Source organism: Seriola aureovittata, chromosome 1, assembly GCF_021018895.1.
Source record: "Seriola aureovittata isolate HTS-2021-v1 ecotype China chromosome 1, ASM2101889v1, whole genome shotgun sequence".
Classification (NCBI taxonomy): domain Eukaryota; kingdom Metazoa; phylum Chordata; class Actinopteri; order Carangiformes; family Carangidae; genus Seriola; species Seriola aureovittata.
In genome coordinates this window covers 8,063,314-8,082,013 of record NC_079364.1, presented here as the reverse complement: position 1 = coordinate 8,082,013, position 18,700 = coordinate 8,063,314, and the positions used below count along the sequence as shown (strand labels likewise).

Sequence of the window (18,700 nt, the reverse complement as noted above, 5' to 3'; positions counted from 1 at the left end):
AAACATTTCATCACACTCAAATGTGTTTGTGTCTTTTTGTTGTGTGCCACCCTGCAGCTCCAGATGAGAGTGACAATGTTGTACAGAGTGATGAAACTGAGAACGGTACACTGTTCAGTCTTTATACGTAGGCTAACACACTGTAGATGTCTCTGATTTCTCATCACTGTGACTGATTGGCTGTAGCAACTGTAGGGCTTATCACTGCCGAAACCTAGCCATCACACTCTAGCAATGTCAATTTCTTTTTTTAGTTTGACCTAAATGGCTGCTGACTATTGATTATAGGAGAAGATGCTGTTTGAATATCCGTATTTTATATTAATCAAAGTTTTAAGCAAAACTACAGTCCAAACTAAACTCAATAACTCTTCAATATCATCTTCCATAATGCGATATTAACAAGAGCAACTCACTATTAACCTCACAGATCTTTGTTTCAGTATCAAACCATCTGCAGTAGAATATATTTGCAATAAAAAGGCACATAACACTCACTGCAATAACACTGGGGTGTCACGTAGTGTCAGAGGTGTGTTTTTGCTTGGGAAGGGGTTTGTCTGCGAGTGTGTTTGTCTGTTTTGTGTGTGTGTGTGTGTGTTTGTGTTTGTGTGTGGTGTTCTTTCGCATGACGCCAACCTGTGTGTTCGTGATCAGGTGTGACCAGGAAGAGTCCACGTACGCCACTGTCAGACCTTCAGGGAAGCAACACCATCATTGAGAAGTCGCCACGGTAAGAGTCTGTGTTGAACGTTGCGTCTCAAGGTCTTTGTGAAGCTTCCGCTCACTTTCCAGGTTCACGTATGTGAAGAAATAAATTACACAGTTCAAAGCCAGGTCATCCTAATGCCTGCATTCACAAAATACCACAGATGTGTAGGGGCTTGATGAGCATGAGCTCCCATGCATGTATCACATGAGGACAAATGTGTTGGCACACCTGACAATGTAATGCAGTCTAACGCAACACCACAACTGACAGGCTGAGAGAAGTTACTGTGCTGTTACGAGCTTCATAAAGGTTGATTTTAATTATTATTAAAACAGTTGTTTGTTATTTTATTCCTTATTTTTCCTTATTTACTGATCATATTGATTTTATTGGACAAAAAAAAGACAAGAAATAGATGATGCAACTAGAGCAGTGCGGGTAGAATAAACCGCCTGTTTGTTTAGTCATTGTGTGCCTTTTTATTAGTGAGTCAACAGTAAAAGAGGAAATGAGGGGAGAGAGAGAGAGAGAGAGCGCTTCCAGTCAGGATCAAACTGAGGATGATGGCGAGTCTTCACCCCCACGCCCCCATAGTGTCCTGTAAATTAGTGTTTAATCCCACAGACAGAGTACAAAGACATCTGTAATTATCAACAAACCCCTTAATACCTTTCTTACAGATGTGCTGTCATACTTTAGATAATATACTTTTTAATCATCATGTGTTGAGATTCACCTCTGGGCATTGAGACAGACTTGGCATTCCTTTAAAAAAGAAAAAAAAGAGTGATGGCTGTGCTCTGACCCCGAGCATTGCTCCCATACCACCCCACTGAGCCTCCGGTCCACCACCTCCTCTAATTAGCTGTGGACCGTGAGATTAGCAGCCCACGACCACGACTGGCAGCACAGAGCAACCCGTACAAGATAGTTTTTGTTACACAAGAGCTCAGTCAGGGGCTGTTAAAATCCCCTCTTAATGTGATTTGCAACCTCTGCCCTCCCTCTCTGTCTCTTTCTCTCACTCACACACACTCATCGTCCACATACTAAAAAGAGCACTAAGGTCTGCGCAGCTGCTTCCTCTGTGATGTAAAGTCAGAGCTATGCATTGGAGAGGAGTGCCCGGGGAGCGATAAATATTCAGCCCCTGCAGGGTGCGTGTCAGCTGGACAGAGCAGCGGACAGTGCAGTGCTTTATGGGACTCTTTGAGAAAAACAGTCACTACAAAAGGCATATTGTACCGTCACCATTAACTGAGATCAATGATCAACTGGGGAGAAATTCTCCTTTATATGGTAGGCCAGATGCAAACAGAAAGTTTGTGCTTATTCTTCATTGCATACTGTGCCATCAGAAATTATGTTTTGATTTAGTCATATACAATAAACCCTTAAACACCGGTCATAAGATTATATAAGGATGGAGTATAAACTTTGATTTTCTCTTACAGACTAGAGCTTTGTGGATCTCCTGTCGCAATTCATAATATTGTAATTTAGTGCAAGCTGGTAGTTCAAATCATATGTATCCTATTGCTCCTCTGGGACAGTGGAGATGTACCCCATCCTGTGGTAAGGATTATGGAGCAGCATCCTGTGGGTCTCTTCCGCGGCGTCTATAGAGAGAAAAAGTAGTAGGCCGGTCACACCTGAGTTTTTTTATTATTATCTTTTTCACATCTGCGTCCACATCTGTTTCATGTTTTTATATTTGACCGAATAAGAAAATTATGGCCAGATTAAGTCAAAGTTAAACATCTATCGTTTCACGTTTTGTTATTTTAAAATCATAATTAGCTTCACTGGCCAGTGTATGTTTAGGCATACAAGGAATTTGACTCCAATTTCCTGTGGCTAACAAGACTATTGCCAGTCTGTGTGAGACTGTGCTTTGTGCTAAATGCTAACGTAAGTGTGCTCATGCTCACAGCGACACTGCTAACATGTTGGCATTTGGTGTCTTAGTTTAAACATTTGCTAATTGGCACAAATACACAACGAACAACCGAGGCTGATGAGAGTATGATTAGTTTTACAGTTAGCTGATGATAAACCACAATTCACATTTTTGACCTGATGGTGGCACAAGAACAAAAGTCAGGGAATCTTCAAAGTCAGTATGGAAATTTCATATTAATAATTTCATATAAATATTTGCTCCTTGTGCACAGAGGCTGAACACAATGATCAGAGAGAAAGCTGTGTTTTTTTATTTATTTTTTATTAATGTATTTCAGCAGTGGAAAATCACTTTCAATCCAAACAGCTGGACCAAAAGCTCAACCTTCTAACCTGCTGTTCCGTATTTGTATTGACTCTCATTTTCATCAGCCAGTTGAATGATTCAGCCCGCTCTAATAACACAGTATGAATGATGATATTGGAAAGGGCTTCAATTAATCGGAAGGGCTGAATCAATAATAAATTGCTGCTGCCACATCTGTACTCTGATTCTGAACAATGATGTTGAGAATCTTTCATTTCTGGCTCTTGACTCGGTTCCTCAGCTGCTCCTCTCTCGTCCTCTCCTCTGGGCTAAAATAGTTCAGATTGGTTAATGGTTTTAACCATGACCTGACGCTCGTGTTTTTGTTGTAGTTCTGTGCAGGTGGTTAGGTTTCACGTTGAGGCCAGAGGTTTAAACCCTTTGAGGCTTCAGTAAACCGTGTCTAATTCTGTTTGAGATGAATTCCACTCTGTCCTATGGGAAAAAAACATAGAAGCTGCTGCCCCTGCTGGTGACTATGCATAGGTTACACTTCTCAAAAGCTGAGCTACATCAGATCACTCCAACACAAGCTCAATTCTCCCTGCAGCTTTTCCTCAAAGTACTGACCTCTTAGTATAAAGTATTTGATGTTACGTCTGAGACATTGACAAACAGTCAATGTACCTGAGGAAGTTCACAAACTCTTGCAAAAGGTCTTTGGTGATTACTCTCTTATTGCTGTTAAAATGGATTTTATATTGAATTTCCAAAGTAAAGGAGGATAAATAACTGTCCAAATGAATTCAGAAAAAAACGATTATCCCTTTATTGCTTTTATTTCTTTCTTCTACTGTCTTCTTGTAATGTATAAGTTCATAGACTAAAGTAAACATCATGTCTAAAGTTTGGATTTCCTAAATTAATCACTTCTATTGGTGTGTGTTTTGTCCAAAAGGGGTTCTCCGGGCCTCGGCTGGAACGGGCGTGTGGGCCGACACAGCCGCTTGTCGTCCAGCAGCTCCACTGCGGATGAAGACGGCATCTTTGTGAACTCAGCCAGCAGCAAACTCCTTGAGCGAGCCCACGACATCCTCATGTCAGTAACAAGACACAGCCACAGTCACAATAATGCTTTAAACTCCCTGTTAACCCGGATTTGTAAATCTAATTAATCCACTATTTAATGTTTTTTTTTTGTGCTTTCTGTGTGATTGTAAAATGCAAAACTGCTTCCAGCATCGTTTTATTTTACTGGTATTTGGTATTTTGGTCAGCAGTGTGGCCGACTGGCCTGGAGACGCCCTTAAAGTTGAAAGACCTGAGTTCAAACTCAGTGTCAGAAAACATCTGCCTTGCTGAAGTGTCCTTCAGTGATCGCTACATACCTACCAGCTCCAAGGGTGCTGTTCTGTAGCTGACCCTGACCTCTGACCTCCTTATGGAGCAGAGCACGTGAAAAGAGAATTTCCCCACAGGGGTGAATAAAGTTCCACTATTTTGACAGGGATACGACCCACTCGGGAAGAATTTCTGAAATTAATTCAGTGCTTTGTTGACCTTGGAAAAGAGAGGGATTTTTTTGCTTTGTGGTGAAAACAATTTCAAATGAGCTGCTAACTTTTCTGTTTTTGTTTTTTTATAAACAGGAGGAACAAAAACTACAAATCTAAGCCAGTTCTTCCGAAGGTAGCGTTCAGTTTCTTTGATTATCTTCACAGAAGGCGCAGAAAAATATGATGTCGTGTCACATTCTCATCGTTATCAATTGACTCTTTATTTTCACATCTGCAGCATTTACTGAACGTCAAGTCACTGAAGTACCTCAGCAACCTGACGCTTCACGACCGTATCACCAAGTCGCTGCTTCACCTCCACAAGAAGAAGAAACCACCCAGTATCAGTGCACAGTTCCAGGTCGAAACAAAACACACACACACACACACACACACACACACACACAGAGCAAGCAGCATATTGCTTAGAGCTCCATGATTTGCCATTCAGTGCTCTCACTGTAAAAATAACAAGATTATCCCGAGCTGGACGTAGGAATCCCCCTCCAGCTGTGAATATGATAAAAACAAGGTGTGTCCTTTACAACTCGCTGTGGGTGGAAACATCCCTCCATCTCTCTGCCTGCCAACGGCCTTTACTGTCCACTGTCTAATCCATGTATTTGTCCGCAATGTGTGTGAAGTCTATTACGTAGTTCACACACCCGCCCAAAAGTCTTAAATGTATGACATCATGTCTGGGAATTTATGAAAATAATAATAATAAATGTCTTATAAAAATACTTTGATTTGGTGAGAAACTGGTGGCTTGCCTTGTCTCAGTTACTGACACACCCTTTTGAATTTCTTCACTAATGGTTCGATGAGACCATGAAAACAGTTAACTGTACACGCCTCAAGCTGAAAATAAGCTTATTCCTACCGTTTAAACTCCTGAAGACAAATGGGATGTTGTAGCTAGGTGCTCTGGCCTTTGTTTTAGCACCTGTTAGCAGAGGATTTCCTTTTAAAGTACTGTTAACATCCATAATAATTTCTTTAGGTCACAAATGTCTGATAAAAGCTGACACGCCAGCTCAACAACCAAAAACTGCTATTTTCTCCCTGATTTCTCTGGACGTGAACTGTGTGCTCCAGCTGTTGGAGGCAGAGATGAGTGCTGAGGCCCCTCTGGCAGGCCGCCCCGGCCCCAGTGTGTGGATGACTTCACTTCCCACATCCTATGCTGCGCTGATTGCTTTAATCTCCCATGGAGGGGGAGGAGACTGAATTCCTCCAGCCACTGAATTATCACACACACATGCTGACACACATGTGCAAGTGTTTACACACACACACACACACACACACACACACACACACACACACACGGTCCTCTTTCTTCTACAGAACCATATGCTTACGTTGACATATTGCTGGTATTTATGATCCCAGGCTGTGACTTTAATCTTGCAGCAAAGAGTTTTTCTTAGACATGGACCAACGGTTACTGGCAGCTGACAGAGCCACCTGACTTTGACTACTGTCTGTCAAACAACTGTGTAGCATCAGAAGCGCCGTGCCGTAGCTTGTTATAGTCAGATTTTGTGGCGAATCTGACATCTTGTCTCTGTGTCTCACTCCACAGGCCTCTCTCAATAAGCTAATGGAGACTCTGGGTCAGTCTGAGCCTTATTTTGTCAAGTGCATCCGTTCCAATGCTGAGAAGGTACAGTGTGCTCACTCCAGACTGCAGCTACTTTGACTGTTTTGGTTTAGTTTTCAAAGCATTTTTCATTTCCTTTGAAGTTCCAACTTTTTTTTTAGAGCTGTTTATCATTCCCCCCCTTCTCTCTCTGTAACCTCTGCTGCCTGTCGCTCTTCCCTTTTTCTGTCATTCTCCCCTCTTCCTCATTATCTCCTTTCCCTCTGGCTTTCTCTTTCTCAGCTGCCCTTACGGTTTAACGACAACCTGGTGCTGAGGCAGCTGCGTTACACAGGTATGCTGGAGACTGTGCGCATTCGGCAGTCGGGCTACAACATCAAGTACAGCTTTAAGGTAACATACGCACATTTACACCCTGTAGATACTGTTTAAAATACAGTAAATAACAGTTTGCCAATCAGTGGTCAATGGCACTTCCATTTTATGCCACTTTATACTTTTTCTCCAGTAGATTTGAAAAGGAAATGTTCTTTTCTCTCCAGTATATTTATTTGAAATCAATTATTACTAGATGCATTTGCAGATACAGATTTTATATAAATATTATCCATTATTAAAGATGAGAACTACCCAACATTGTCTAAAGTAGTTAAAATTAGCTTCCTCTTTACCAGTTAATGTATGTATAAAATAAATACTTCTGAACTTTTACTAGAGTAAGGAGTAATTTTAAAATGGGGCATTACTACTTTTACTTAAAGCAGCCATTTGTAAGTTTTGCTATTGCTACAGTGTTAGCATAAACAGCTGTTTACTTACCAGTCTAGAGGAAACGTTGTGAGTTCTGCATCAAACTTCATTCCTTTATTCGCCAAGAGCTGTCTCCAGAGGTGGAAAGCAACTCCAATGTTAAGTCTTGTCTCAATCATGTCTTTTCTTCAACTGAAGTTAGCATGCTAACCAGCTAGCTCGGCCCATCTTCTCACTTTCTGACAGTGACTAGCTGCAAGCCTCCAAGCTGCCCTGAAGATGTAGCTGCTCAGATGGCGTATTATAACCTCTAGTCATGTAAACACAGCCATGGTGGAAGCTATTGTTAAGCGACAATCACCACCACCTGCCTCCGGTTAGAAACCACATTCAGCGGCAGAGAAAACTCACAAATAGCCTCTTTAAGTATTTGACTACTTTGTCCAGCACTGGTGGTAGTCCATACAGAATGAATTATCTAAAATTGTGAAAAGAATGGTGATGACTCTGGACGTTTTTTTGTTTTTTTTTCTTTAATCTGGGTCAAACTCTAAAAATACTGGATTCTCCATTTCCATGTTAAACGAATAACATCTTTTCATTAGACTCCACAATCCCAGTTTTCAGCTCAACTTTTTGTTAAAAAAAAAAAAAAATTGCTGTCTCCAAGCCCAGCCCGAGAATTATTTTACCAGACATGACAAAGCTCCCCAGAGCCAGAGAAGACATCATAAATCAGTTCTCACAGACTGAGAAGTACTAACCATGGCTGGTGAACTGACCTGTATGTGTATGATTGGTGGAGTTTCCCTTTTTTTCCTGATAGTTAAAACAGACTCACTTCATCTACTATTTTTGCCAGGTATGACGTTTTTTCAGGAAGCAAACACTCACTAAGACAGAAAAGGGAGTTGAGAGCAGATCCCACTAACATGTTCTCTCTGTGGAGGCGTGCGCCGGCCAGGACACTGATACTCTGATCAGTCTCACTGCTCACGTCCCAGAACTTAAGCGACACTCAGGTTTCCATTCGTTTCGGTGCCAGAGAATTGAATTAATGTCCTGGAAACATGTCGCTGAGGATGTTTGAGCCGGGATTCATTGTGTGTTGTGTCAAGAGGGAATTATGGGGAACGTGAGGTGGCAGCCATCTTAACCATACTGGCTCTCATAAGAATGATGTCAACCCTGTGAGAAATACTGTATGACTAATCGAGAAGATCGTGTTTAATGCTGATTGGAAGGGAGTCTTTGGACAGAAGAAGTGGGCTCTCTCCCACTCCAGTTTTTTTTCTTAACATTAGTTTCCATTTTGCGGTCTTAAATTTTAATTTGTGCCAGTCTTGTGATGTCAAAGTTTTTGGAAAAAGATGAAGTCACTGTGCTAGTTTATTATGGAGTCACTTCACCGAATCACAACTTATTTTCCCATGTAAACACAGTGGTATCAGCAGTAGACAGATCAGGTTTTATTTGCTGGGGTTCTGAGATCTTTGCTGCTGCTTCCTCCCAGATTCAATCAAAGATAACAGAGTTTCATTAATGGGAATTAAAGCAATGAAAATGAGTCAATTCTGAGTCAACAGCAGTGACTTGATCCTGAAACAATGTCCCAGTTAGTGGGGCTAATCCACAGACCTCACTAAAGACAGTTTCACTATTTTTCAACTTGACTAGAAATTTGCAGCAGTGGAAAGTACATTTACTCAAGTACTGCACTGAATGCACAATGTGTTACCAATGTAATAACGTAGTATACATCAGTCACAGATGCCATTTTCCTGACTATTTTTTACTCAAAGTATATTTTTCTGATTTCATTTTGTACTTTTGCTGAAGTAGGATTTTGAATGCTGTGTTTTTACTTTATTGTTCTGATACTTATGCTGAGTGCTTCTTCCACCAATTGGGAAATAGTTACCACTAATATTTGTAAACAAATATAAACATGAAACCACAGTATAAATTTAGTTGTTTATGGACTGGCCTTTTAGTTAAAAATCTGGAGTGCAAAGCTCATAAAACTGTAACTGCTTTGATGAGCTCACTCAAATAATTTTAGCATCAGACATCGTCGTTTACCAGAAATTCCTAGAAACATACTTAGTGCTGCGGTCAGCACTAATGAGAAATATCTTGGGCACAGTATCACTTTGGAGGACTCGGCTGTTTCCCAACTCTTCAGAACAGAGCCTCTCCATTGTCCTCGGGTCTCTGAAACACTCCCCATGCTTGTAATTGTATAAACACAGCATCTGTTTCCCTATCCACCCCCTACAGCCCAGGGTGCAGAGCGTATTGAATTCAGACAATGGGCCTCAGTTTGAAGAGTGGGAGTTGAGCATATTTATGCCATGATGTTTGAACCCCTGCAAATATGGACAGCATGGACTTTTACCTGAAACCACATGTGCCTTGGCAACTTTCTGCTCAAGAGATGCTACAGGAGGCTGCTTGAGTCTCTGGTGCCGGTCAAGAGTTATGTTTCAAATTCAGGGCCAGAGTGTCTACAAGTGATAAATCGGTTAGAAAAACCGATGGCTTCAGCAGATTCATTGGCGTAAACCGTTTGTTAGAGACATTATTGTACCCATATCTTGTGCACGTGACACAGAAACATAAAACCCAGAACAGATACTGAAGGTTAATAAACATATTTCCCCTTAACACCTTTCCTTTGTTCTCTTGATAGGATTTTGTTCATCACTTCTGCGTGCTGCTCCCAGAGGGCACCAGAGCCACCAGGGAGGGCATCCAGCAATGTCTGGACCAGCTAGACCTAGAGCCAGATGGGTACCAAGTGGGAAAGACGATGGTATTTACTCTGCTCTCTCTCCTTTCTTTTTTTCCTTTTCCTGATAAACAAATACAGTAAAATATGGCGTGGCATCTGTTTTCAATATTGCACAGTATCCCTCTCTGAAATGCTTTCCTCTACTGTACAAAACATGTCAATAATTTGTTCACTAGTGTTCACTAGTACACATGAATGTTACACAATTCAGCTTTGTTTAACTCTCAGACAGTATAGTTCAATTTTATTTATCCCAAAGCTTCCATCAATACCAAAACTACCACGCAGAGTGACAGTTAAACTGATGAATGTGATATGTAGAATATTCAATGTGTACAAACTGGTGTCTGCTTCATAATATGTCACACGGTCTGAGCATATGATAAAGCTTCAGTTAAGTTTTGGAACAAGCCGATTCAAAATGAAATGTGATATGGGAAAATGTTTTTGCAGCTAGTTCAGTGAGAATTTAAGGGAATATCAGGGTTCAATAAGTTAAATAAAGTCACGATGCATAATCCAGATGTAAAGAGAAAAAGTAGGACAAGACAGTGGTCGAGTGATTTTCTTCTGTGTCATTGTTTGGTGGTTTTAAATTGCTAATACTTTGGTCAGTTTATTAAACTGTTTAATTACACACACTATAAATAGAGTCAGGATAGGATAGTGTTGAGGATAACCTCATATTACCTGAAAGCATCCTCTTAACAAAAGGATGTAATGAAGAAGGTGCCCCATATTTGGTGCGGTATGAATGAGACATGATGGTGGGGTCCATGCCTATGGGATGCTGTCTATATAATTAGAGGATCATACCTGACATTCCTGTGACCATGTATCCAGCTAGAGGGATTTCTGAGGTCTGTGTGTGTGCCTGTGAGTAACTGTGAGCGGGAATTTTTTTTTTCGTTTTTTTTAAAGAATGTGTGTGTATATCCCTTTGTAAGCAGCTGGACAGCCTCTGTCTTCATTAAGTGTGTGTGTGTGTGTGTGTGTGTGTTGTCCTGTGCTGACTCCCATCGTCGTCCCTCCCTTCAGGTGTTTCTGCGGGAGGCTGAGCGTCAGCGGCTGCAGGCCTTACTCCACGGGGAAGTTCTCAGACTCATCGTCATGCTGCAGCGGCGCTTTAGAGCCCGGCTGGAGAGGAAGCAGTTTGTCAGGATGAGAGAGGCAGCAACCTGCATCCAGGTACAGTACTGAGCTTTTCATCATCAGTGCTTTCATTTCTGTCTGATTTAAATCGCTTTTTTATGGTTTTTGTGTTGGAATATTCTCCTGTTGTTTTAGCAGCCGAGCGGGAACTCAGTAGTTCAGTGTTGTTCCTTTCAGTGGCTTTGTATCTTGATAATATGATCATTTTATATTATAGTTTCAATTCTGTTTCCCAAATCAATGAATCCAAAATTTAAAAAAAAATATATATATAAAATTTTAAAAATTTGAATGAAACCCCATGTTATACTCCATATGATTTTGCTTACATTTGCAATTTTGAGATACCAATCAATATTGAAATGATATTGGTAATACTGCCCAGTCTTAGTTCAGTACTTCACTATATCTGAAATGAAAATATGGAAAGGCATGCATTAATATCAGGGATGTTTTATTTATTTTAGTTCAAGTGACTAAAGTGGAAATTATCTGAAATCTGAAAAAAGAAAATTGAGATTTGAGTAAAGATGATTATATTTCTAATGGAGTTGCTGTAGTCAATGAACATTGAAGTAGGCTTTGACTAAAAGGGAAAAAAAAGAAGATATTATCATGAAAATAATCTATCATTACGATCATCTCCTTACAGAAATGGTGGCGTTTGTACCGGCCCATAGAAGAGGAGCAGGAGGACTATGACCCTAAAGTCCAGGAGGGGGCAGCTTTGTGCTTGCAGACACAGTGGAGAGGTTACAGGGAGCGCCAGAGGTTCAGGCTGTGGAGGGAGGCTGCTCTGGTGCTACAGAGGGCATGGAGGTTATGGCTCCATCGGCGCTGCACAGCAGCTCTGGTTGTTCAGACCGCCTGGCGCTGTCATCAAGCCAGACAAGCCTACTTGCGTCTGTATGCCGCTGTGGTACAACTACAGGCATTTAGCAGAGGCTACCTCAGCAGGCAGAGGTAAACCATACCATAAAACACTGATTACTTTATTCTGAGCAGTAGCCCCAGTTCTTTTTTCTGTTGCTAGAAAATTGAGGTGAGTTTAGTTTAAGGAATGCAAACATTTTAGCATTTTTTAATAAAGGCTCCATCTTCTGAGAGTAGCTTCTATGGGTAAGTGACTGCATGGTTTTTGTCAAGCTAGTGCAAAACCAGATTAATCTTTGCACACAGCCTCTGCAATGTATTTGGTCATTGTTCAGTGTGGAAACAGAGCATGCCATTACGCAAGAAATCCAACCCAAAGCAGCTCTACAATCAGCTGAGCTGTTGGGGACAAGAATTTTTATATCAGACTCTGACTTTGGTGCATACTTGAGCTTGTTATAAATAACTGTGACTGTTCAAAATACATCTTGATAAAAGGGTGAGGAAACAGTTTGACATCAGCTTAAGTTTTAATCGCGCCTTTTTTATTTACAGTTTCAAGGAACTGCGAGAGCAGAGACGGAGGGAGGAGGAGGAGCAGCAGGAGAAGCTGCTGCAGCTACAGAATGGCCAGGTGAGTCTTTCACCAGAGGAAGAGGAGGAGTCGCCTGAGAGAATCATGGGGTTGGACCTCAGCACGTGGGAGGATCGTTCCTATGAGCAACGAGAAAAGAGCCTCCAAATCCTCAGCAGCCACGAGGACACAGTCGGGGACGAAGCAGAGGGAGGAGAGCATGCCGGGACAAAAGAGAGCTCCTCTAAAGCGCTAAGTGAAGCACCAGCCTCAATCCCGTCGTCTGCTGTGGTTGTTCGAGACAGGGCCAGAACTGTAGATGAGCCCAGCCAGAAAACCACTCGGGCCAAGAGAGAGAGCCGGCGGATGAGAGAGTTGGAGCAGGCCAAGTTCAGCCTGGAGCTCCTCAAGGTGCGAGCAACCAGCGGCGGAGCCTCGTCCCCATCCGAGGAACGGCGTTGGTCTGTCGAGCTGGTGCCTCCTGCTACCCCGCCTCCTTGTTCACCCCAGGGCACGCCTGACAGCCAGAGCTCCAAAGGCAGCTTTGAGCTTCTGAGTATGGATGAGGAACCGCCCAAGGCTTTAGAAGAGGTGACAGACAGCGAGGACGCCTGCTCCCCTCTTCCGTCAATAGATTCAGTACCAGAGCTGAATGTGGAGGTTGTCTCGACAAGCCCGACACCAGCTGAACCACATACGGCAGGGGTTTCTGATGCTGTTGCCCCCCCAGACAGCCAGGGTCAGAGCAAAATGGATCTGCCAGCCCCCTCTGCCCCCACACATCCGCCCAAAATCGAGAACTACCTCCCTACCTTTTACGTCCCTGCTAGTGAGGGCAGCACGGTCATCTCCCATCGTCCCGCTGAAGAGCCTCAACAGAAAACAGATGCAGCCGTCTCTACAACCACCTCCACTGTTACCAAGCCTCTCAGAGAACGGCGAGAGTCGGCGCGTCGACCAGTGGTGGTGGTCATCAGTATGCAGAAAGAAACACCATTAAGCGAAGAGCTGAGTGATATCGTCCGTCCCCCTGTAGAGGTTCGAGATTCTGCAGCCCAGACAGGGGAGTTGACCCCATCGCCACAGAAAGCAGGCCCAGCAACAGTGCCTCAAGGTCCCGTCCCTGTTTCTACCTCTGCCCCTCAGGCCGACCAGGCTGTCATTGAGAAACTTGTGCGACTAAACGAGGAGAAAGAGGAGAGGCAACGTAATCAGCAACAGCAGAATGAAAAGGAGATGATGGAGCAGATAAGACAACAGAAAGAAGTGCTGGAGCGGCAGCGCCTTTACTTCGCTCAGTATGAGAGAGACATGTTTGAGAAACAAAGAGGAGAGGCTCTGCACAGGATAGAGAAGAGTCGACAGGGTGGACACGATGTGGGTGGAACTGCAACCTCCAGCAAGCCCCTTAGACCCAGCTCCCTGCTGATTGAGAGGACGGCAAAGCTAGCTCCTCATGCCAGAACACATTCAGACTCCACTGCTCCATCAGCGCACTCTCCCCTGGGTGTAGACATCCAAGGCAGCGCCCCTCTCCCCCAGCTGCCTCCTCCACCCGCTTCTGTTCCCAGAGAGAGACGCATGGAGAGCAGGCGTGTTGCTGAGGGCTGGGCACCCAAACTCACGCTGGAGTCCAGAGACGGAGGTGGGGCCAGGGTGAGAACAGCAGCCAGGAAGCCGCCGAGTAATCAAGGCACCACCGTTAGTATGACGGATAAGACGGGCAACATCTTCTTCTCTCCAAAGGACAAAGTGACATTTGCAAAGTGAGTAATAAATTAATACATTGCTTTTTATTTGCTTATACTGGGTATGTTTTTGTTGAAAACTAGAGTTGTTTGACATTTGATTCAAATCCTTGTACGAATAATGAGTTATTATCAATAAAAATACCCAAGGATTACTATAAACAAACAAATAAATGAAAAAACAAATATAAATTAATTTATGTTCAAGGATTGAATAAATCATGTTTCCAAAATAAAATAACAAAAATAAACCATGGTGACATTAATTGTTTACCAAGTGAAGAATTTGAAGATTTCTGACTTTGGCGCCTCCCATTGGTCATAACATGAAGGCGCTGTTTCAGGCACTCGCACAATAAAGTAACATGGACTGCACCAGCTTTCATATGGGGTGGCTCATTTTTCTACAAACAAAAAACTCTACCATCAGACCAATCTGAAAGATGCCATACCCACATAAACATTCCTCACATGGCTTTAATTGTGCATTTAATTAAGATTTCATTGACACACTTGTTCTTGGTTGCCACCTAATGAAATTTGAATTTAAGAATAGCTCTTTGTATTTGTGTTTTCCCTTTTTTTTGTCCATCAGGTTTGACAGCGACACCCTCACTGAAGAAACACCTGTGACCATTCCCAGAGAAGGACCCTCGCCAGTGTCCAAGCCCACTAAAGGAACAAAAGCACGGGATGTTAGTAATCTCTCCTTTTTTTGTTTTCTCAAAATAGACGTATAGCATGCGTTTGCAAATTTGCAAGAGTGCCTTTTGTTGTGAATAATTTAATGAACCTTGGGAGGATAGCTCCCGGTCTTACACTAAAAACAACACAGCTGACCTACATGCAGATCAAAGTGCACTGAAGCTCTTCTACGCGTTAAAGCACCTTTTTAAACATGCTGTTATCACTTCTGGTAAACTCCAGGTCGGCAGAGCGGGCCAAAAAAAGAAAGCCAGAATGGCACGGACCCGCTCCGACTTCCTCACCCGCGCCCCTATCGCCTCGCACGGGGGCGATTCAGACGAGGATGACTATGATGGCGACAGCCCCCTGAGCCCCCGCCATTACACTCTGCCGCTCTCCAAACAGAGCTCCACGGAGGCAGGCTTACGAGAGTCCTGTTTCAGTGACTCAGACATGGTAACAGGCGCCAATCAGAGCCGGCTGTGGCCCTCTCTTACCTTCTTAAAGCGTGTCTTCTCTTTGACATTTCTAACCCCCTTCAGCAGAGAGAGCGTAGATCTGCATCACACCTCTGACTCAAACTGAGCTTCAACAAACTTCTGTTTTTCTAAAAATGTATAAAAACTTTTCCTGAGAGCGGAAGACATTTCAAAGGTATTTCAAGACGGATATTTCAAAGACATAAAATGAAAATACCTGCTAAAATGGTGTTGTGCAATAAAACATAAACACTATCCTACCAATAGAATACCTACCAATTTTTAAAGATGTGTACTCAAGGCTGTCAAACAACCATAAATGCAGTACTTTATTGGTTTGACAAACTGTCTAGAAATCATTATCAATAGTGAATGTTAATTTGACCTCATGCATCGTGAAAGTTGCAGGAGTGTTTTCCCTTTAAAACTTTAAGCCTTTAACATAGTTGCTTTTATAACACGACTTGGCCTCTCTGTCTCTCACAGCTCTAACAGGGATTTTCCTCCTTCCTTTACTCTTTCTGGTAATATTTGCACGTCACTTACTTCCTCTCTGATCACGTAGCGCTTATCACTCGTCAGACCTGGAGAATCCTTGAAAATGGGTCATCATTCACTCTCGCCTTTCTTCATCACTTAACAACCTCCCGTCTTTTAATGATTCTTTTCCTGGGAAAGATGATTTTTTTTCCCCCCATATGTTTCAGAAGTGTAATTTTGTTGTAGGCATTTGTTAGCGTTCACTGACACATAGAAGAAGTTAGAGCTCTGGTAAATGTACATTGCAGCTCCAGTGATGTGATGCTGCCCTCTACTGGCGTGAACTTGTTCTCAGATCATAATATACAAGACCACATGGGAATACATCATAAGAGAGGTTCTTCTCTTTTACATGTAATTGCAACCTGATTTTCTTTCAGCCTGCAAGCTCCGAGGAACAAAAGAAGATACACAAAGCCATGTCGTCAGGAGATTTGGGCAAAGTGGACTCGATGCGCAAGAACTCGCAAGATGGAAGGTTTGTTCCTCAACTCAGCTTCGGTAGCATCCAGAGTTTTACCATAACGTTTTCTTTTTCATGCCTTGGCCTTAATAGAAATTGTTAAGGACACTTATGATCACAGTTTTCATCAGTTTCATCAGTAATCATCATCAAATTTGTTTTTATTTTAGCAGGGTTCGTGGTAAGATGCGTTTCTGGGGAAAGACAAAGTACGGCGATAAGAAGGCATCCAGAGAGAAGCTGATCTGCGGAGCTGATTCATTGGATGGAGACTACGGAGACACTGGGCCACTGCTGGGAGAGGGTGCGTTACCCAGGAGCAAATGCATCCATTTCAATGATGTTCATATAAACTAAAAATTACAAGATGAGAGACACTGGATGCTGAAATCTTTGAATTGAACCTGCATAAGTGTCACCAACTGCAATTCTCTTCCACACAGCCGGTCAGGAAAACATGTCGCCCCCCTGCAGTCCTGATCTGACGCTGGATCGAGGGTTCAGAGACTTGAAGGAGAACAAGGAACCGTCTCCCAAGGTGAAGCGACGCCGCAGTGTCAAGATCAGCAGTGTGGCTCTGGAACCTGCTCAGTGGCAGAACGACGCGCTGCAGATCCTCACCTGCACCAACGACTACAGGAGCATGAACGACTTCCTCATGAAGAAGGTACAGCCAAACGTGCTCTCTCTTATCTCTTGATACATATGTGTAAAGATGATTTCATGTCTTGCAGCTGTGTGTCCTCACAAGGAGTAACTCCAGATGATTACAATGCACTTTGGAGCTCAAGTGTTGAGTTTTCTTTTCTTTGCTGACCTCCATATTCATGCGAAGATGTTTGTGGTGTCATATTTTAGATCAACGACTTGGACACAGAGGACAGTAAGAAGGACACCATGGTGGACGTTGTGTTTAAAAAGGCTTTGAAAGAATTCCGTCTAAACATCTTCAACTCGTACTCCACTGCACTGGCGGTAAGTCAGCATGGTTTATCTGATCATTTCAAATTGAAAGATACTCTTTAAAAGTAAAGCATCATATGGAAATATCACTCATGATCTTTTTATGATTAGAAGCACGAGTTTGTAATCAGATCACAGTGCTTTTTACATAATAGCAGATTCAAAAGAGTTAGACTAGATCTTTTATTCTTCCTCCGTAGATGGATGACGGTAAGAGTATCCGCTACAAAGACCTCTACGCTCTGTTTGAGCACATCTTGGAGAAGACCATGCGACAGGAGCAGAGGGACTGGAGCGAGTCCCCTGTCGGAGTGTGGGTCAACACCTTTAAAGTTTTCCTGGATGAGTTCATGACTGAGTATAAACCTATGGACAGCACAATCAGCAAGGTAAAGGCGTGTAACAGCCTCCGGGGATATATGCACATTTTGGTGTATTGGTGTGTATTAACTGTTGTGGATGAAATTGGAAGTGTAGCGATCTTTACAAACTTTAAATGTCATGTACTATACATCATGTTAATGTGTATTAATAGTACTTACATTTACAGCAACATATCTACTGAATACTAAAACATATATGTTGTTCTCTTTTGTCTTTTTTTAAATTCTTTTTTACTACAGCCGCTACCTAAACCTGAACGCAAAAAACGGAGGAAAAAGGACACTGACATTGTGAGTCTCCGTTCCCTCTCATCATTACTGAGTACACGATCCTGAGAGCAACAGAAGAAAGACAACACTGCTCTGACACCTCCATCTGCTCTTTGGAATAACAAGATATAAATACTCCAGTGACCAAAATAGAAAATAGGATATATAAAAAACCAGAATAAATAAATAAATAAAAAAATCCATATAAACGTAATAGGAAACTCCAAATAAACCTGTGTTCTGCTGCTCTCTGCAGGTGGAGGAGCATAACGGCCACATCTTCAAGTCCACCCAGTACAGCATCCCTACTTACTGTGAATACTGCTCATCGCTCATCTGGATGATGGACCGTGCCTGCGTGTGCAAACGTGAGTGCACATACAAAATAACAGAAAAAACTGATCTTGAGAATCCCTGAACTTCATAGACCTATGAAAGATTATGAACCTTTTCTTTTAAATGTATTGTTTTGATTGCCATTTTTTTCTAATTTAAATATTTTAGTCCTGAAATAATTGACATTTCAATTAAGAAAAAAATGAAGCATCAGCAATTTTAATAATTACGTATTTGCTGATTGCAGCTTCTTAATCGTGGAGTTTTGCTGCTTTTCTCTGTTTCGTGTAATTGTAAATTTGATATCTTTGGGTTTTGGGCCGTGGATCAGACAAAATAAAGAGTTCTGGGAACTCATGATGAGCATTTTTCACTATTTTCTGACAGAAGGTAACTGAAATGTCCTTAAAATTGATGTCAGTGACTGTTGGGACCCTGCCACACACACACACACACACACACACACACACACACACACACACACACACACACACACACACACACGCACTCTCTCATTCACACACTCACTCATACAGCCAACATTGTTCTTATGTAACCAACAGCAGAATATTAGTGATGAAATGAATTTACTGTTGGACAATGCG

The 18,700-nt window shown here is 42.3% G+C and overlaps 1 protein-coding gene across 11 annotated transcripts in view; it reads left to right on the top strand.

Moving 5' to 3' along the window:
- myo9aa (myosin IXAa) overlaps positions 1–18,700 on the top strand; it is a 100,775-nt gene that overhangs the window by 76,553 nt on the left and 5,522 nt on the right. For 5 of the 11 annotated variants that reach the window (XM_056397482.1, XM_056397804.1, XM_056397559.1 and 2 more), the window contains 19 exons: positions 658–733; positions 3,880–4,020; positions 4,571–4,610; positions 4,716–4,838; positions 6,066–6,146; positions 6,366–6,476; positions 9,526–9,648; positions 10,666–10,815; positions 11,432–11,742; positions 12,208–13,992; positions 14,570–14,669; positions 14,902–15,117; positions 16,061–16,158; positions 16,314–16,447; positions 16,587–16,810; positions 17,002–17,118; positions 17,307–17,495; positions 17,730–17,780; positions 18,016–18,127. In XM_056397482.1, the coding sequence (XP_056253457.1) occupies positions 658–733; positions 3,880–4,020; positions 4,571–4,610; positions 4,716–4,838; positions 6,066–6,146; positions 6,366–6,476; positions 9,526–9,648; positions 10,666–10,815; positions 11,432–11,742; positions 12,208–13,992; positions 14,570–14,669; positions 14,902–15,117; positions 16,061–16,158; positions 16,314–16,447; positions 16,587–16,810; positions 17,002–17,118; positions 17,307–17,495; positions 17,730–17,780; positions 18,016–18,127 (4,182 nt within the window). Of the gene's footprint in view, positions 1–57; positions 106–657; positions 734–3,879; positions 4,021–4,570; positions 4,611–4,715; positions 4,839–6,065; positions 6,147–6,365; positions 6,477–9,525; positions 9,649–10,665; positions 10,816–11,431; positions 11,743–12,207; positions 13,993–14,569; positions 14,670–14,901; positions 15,118–16,060; positions 16,159–16,313; positions 16,448–16,586; positions 16,811–17,001; positions 17,119–17,306; positions 17,496–17,729; positions 17,781–18,015; positions 18,128–18,700 lie in introns of all 11 variants that reach the window. The other 6 variants (XM_056397645.1, XM_056398033.1, XM_056397309.1 and 3 more) reach the window with 4 other exon arrangements.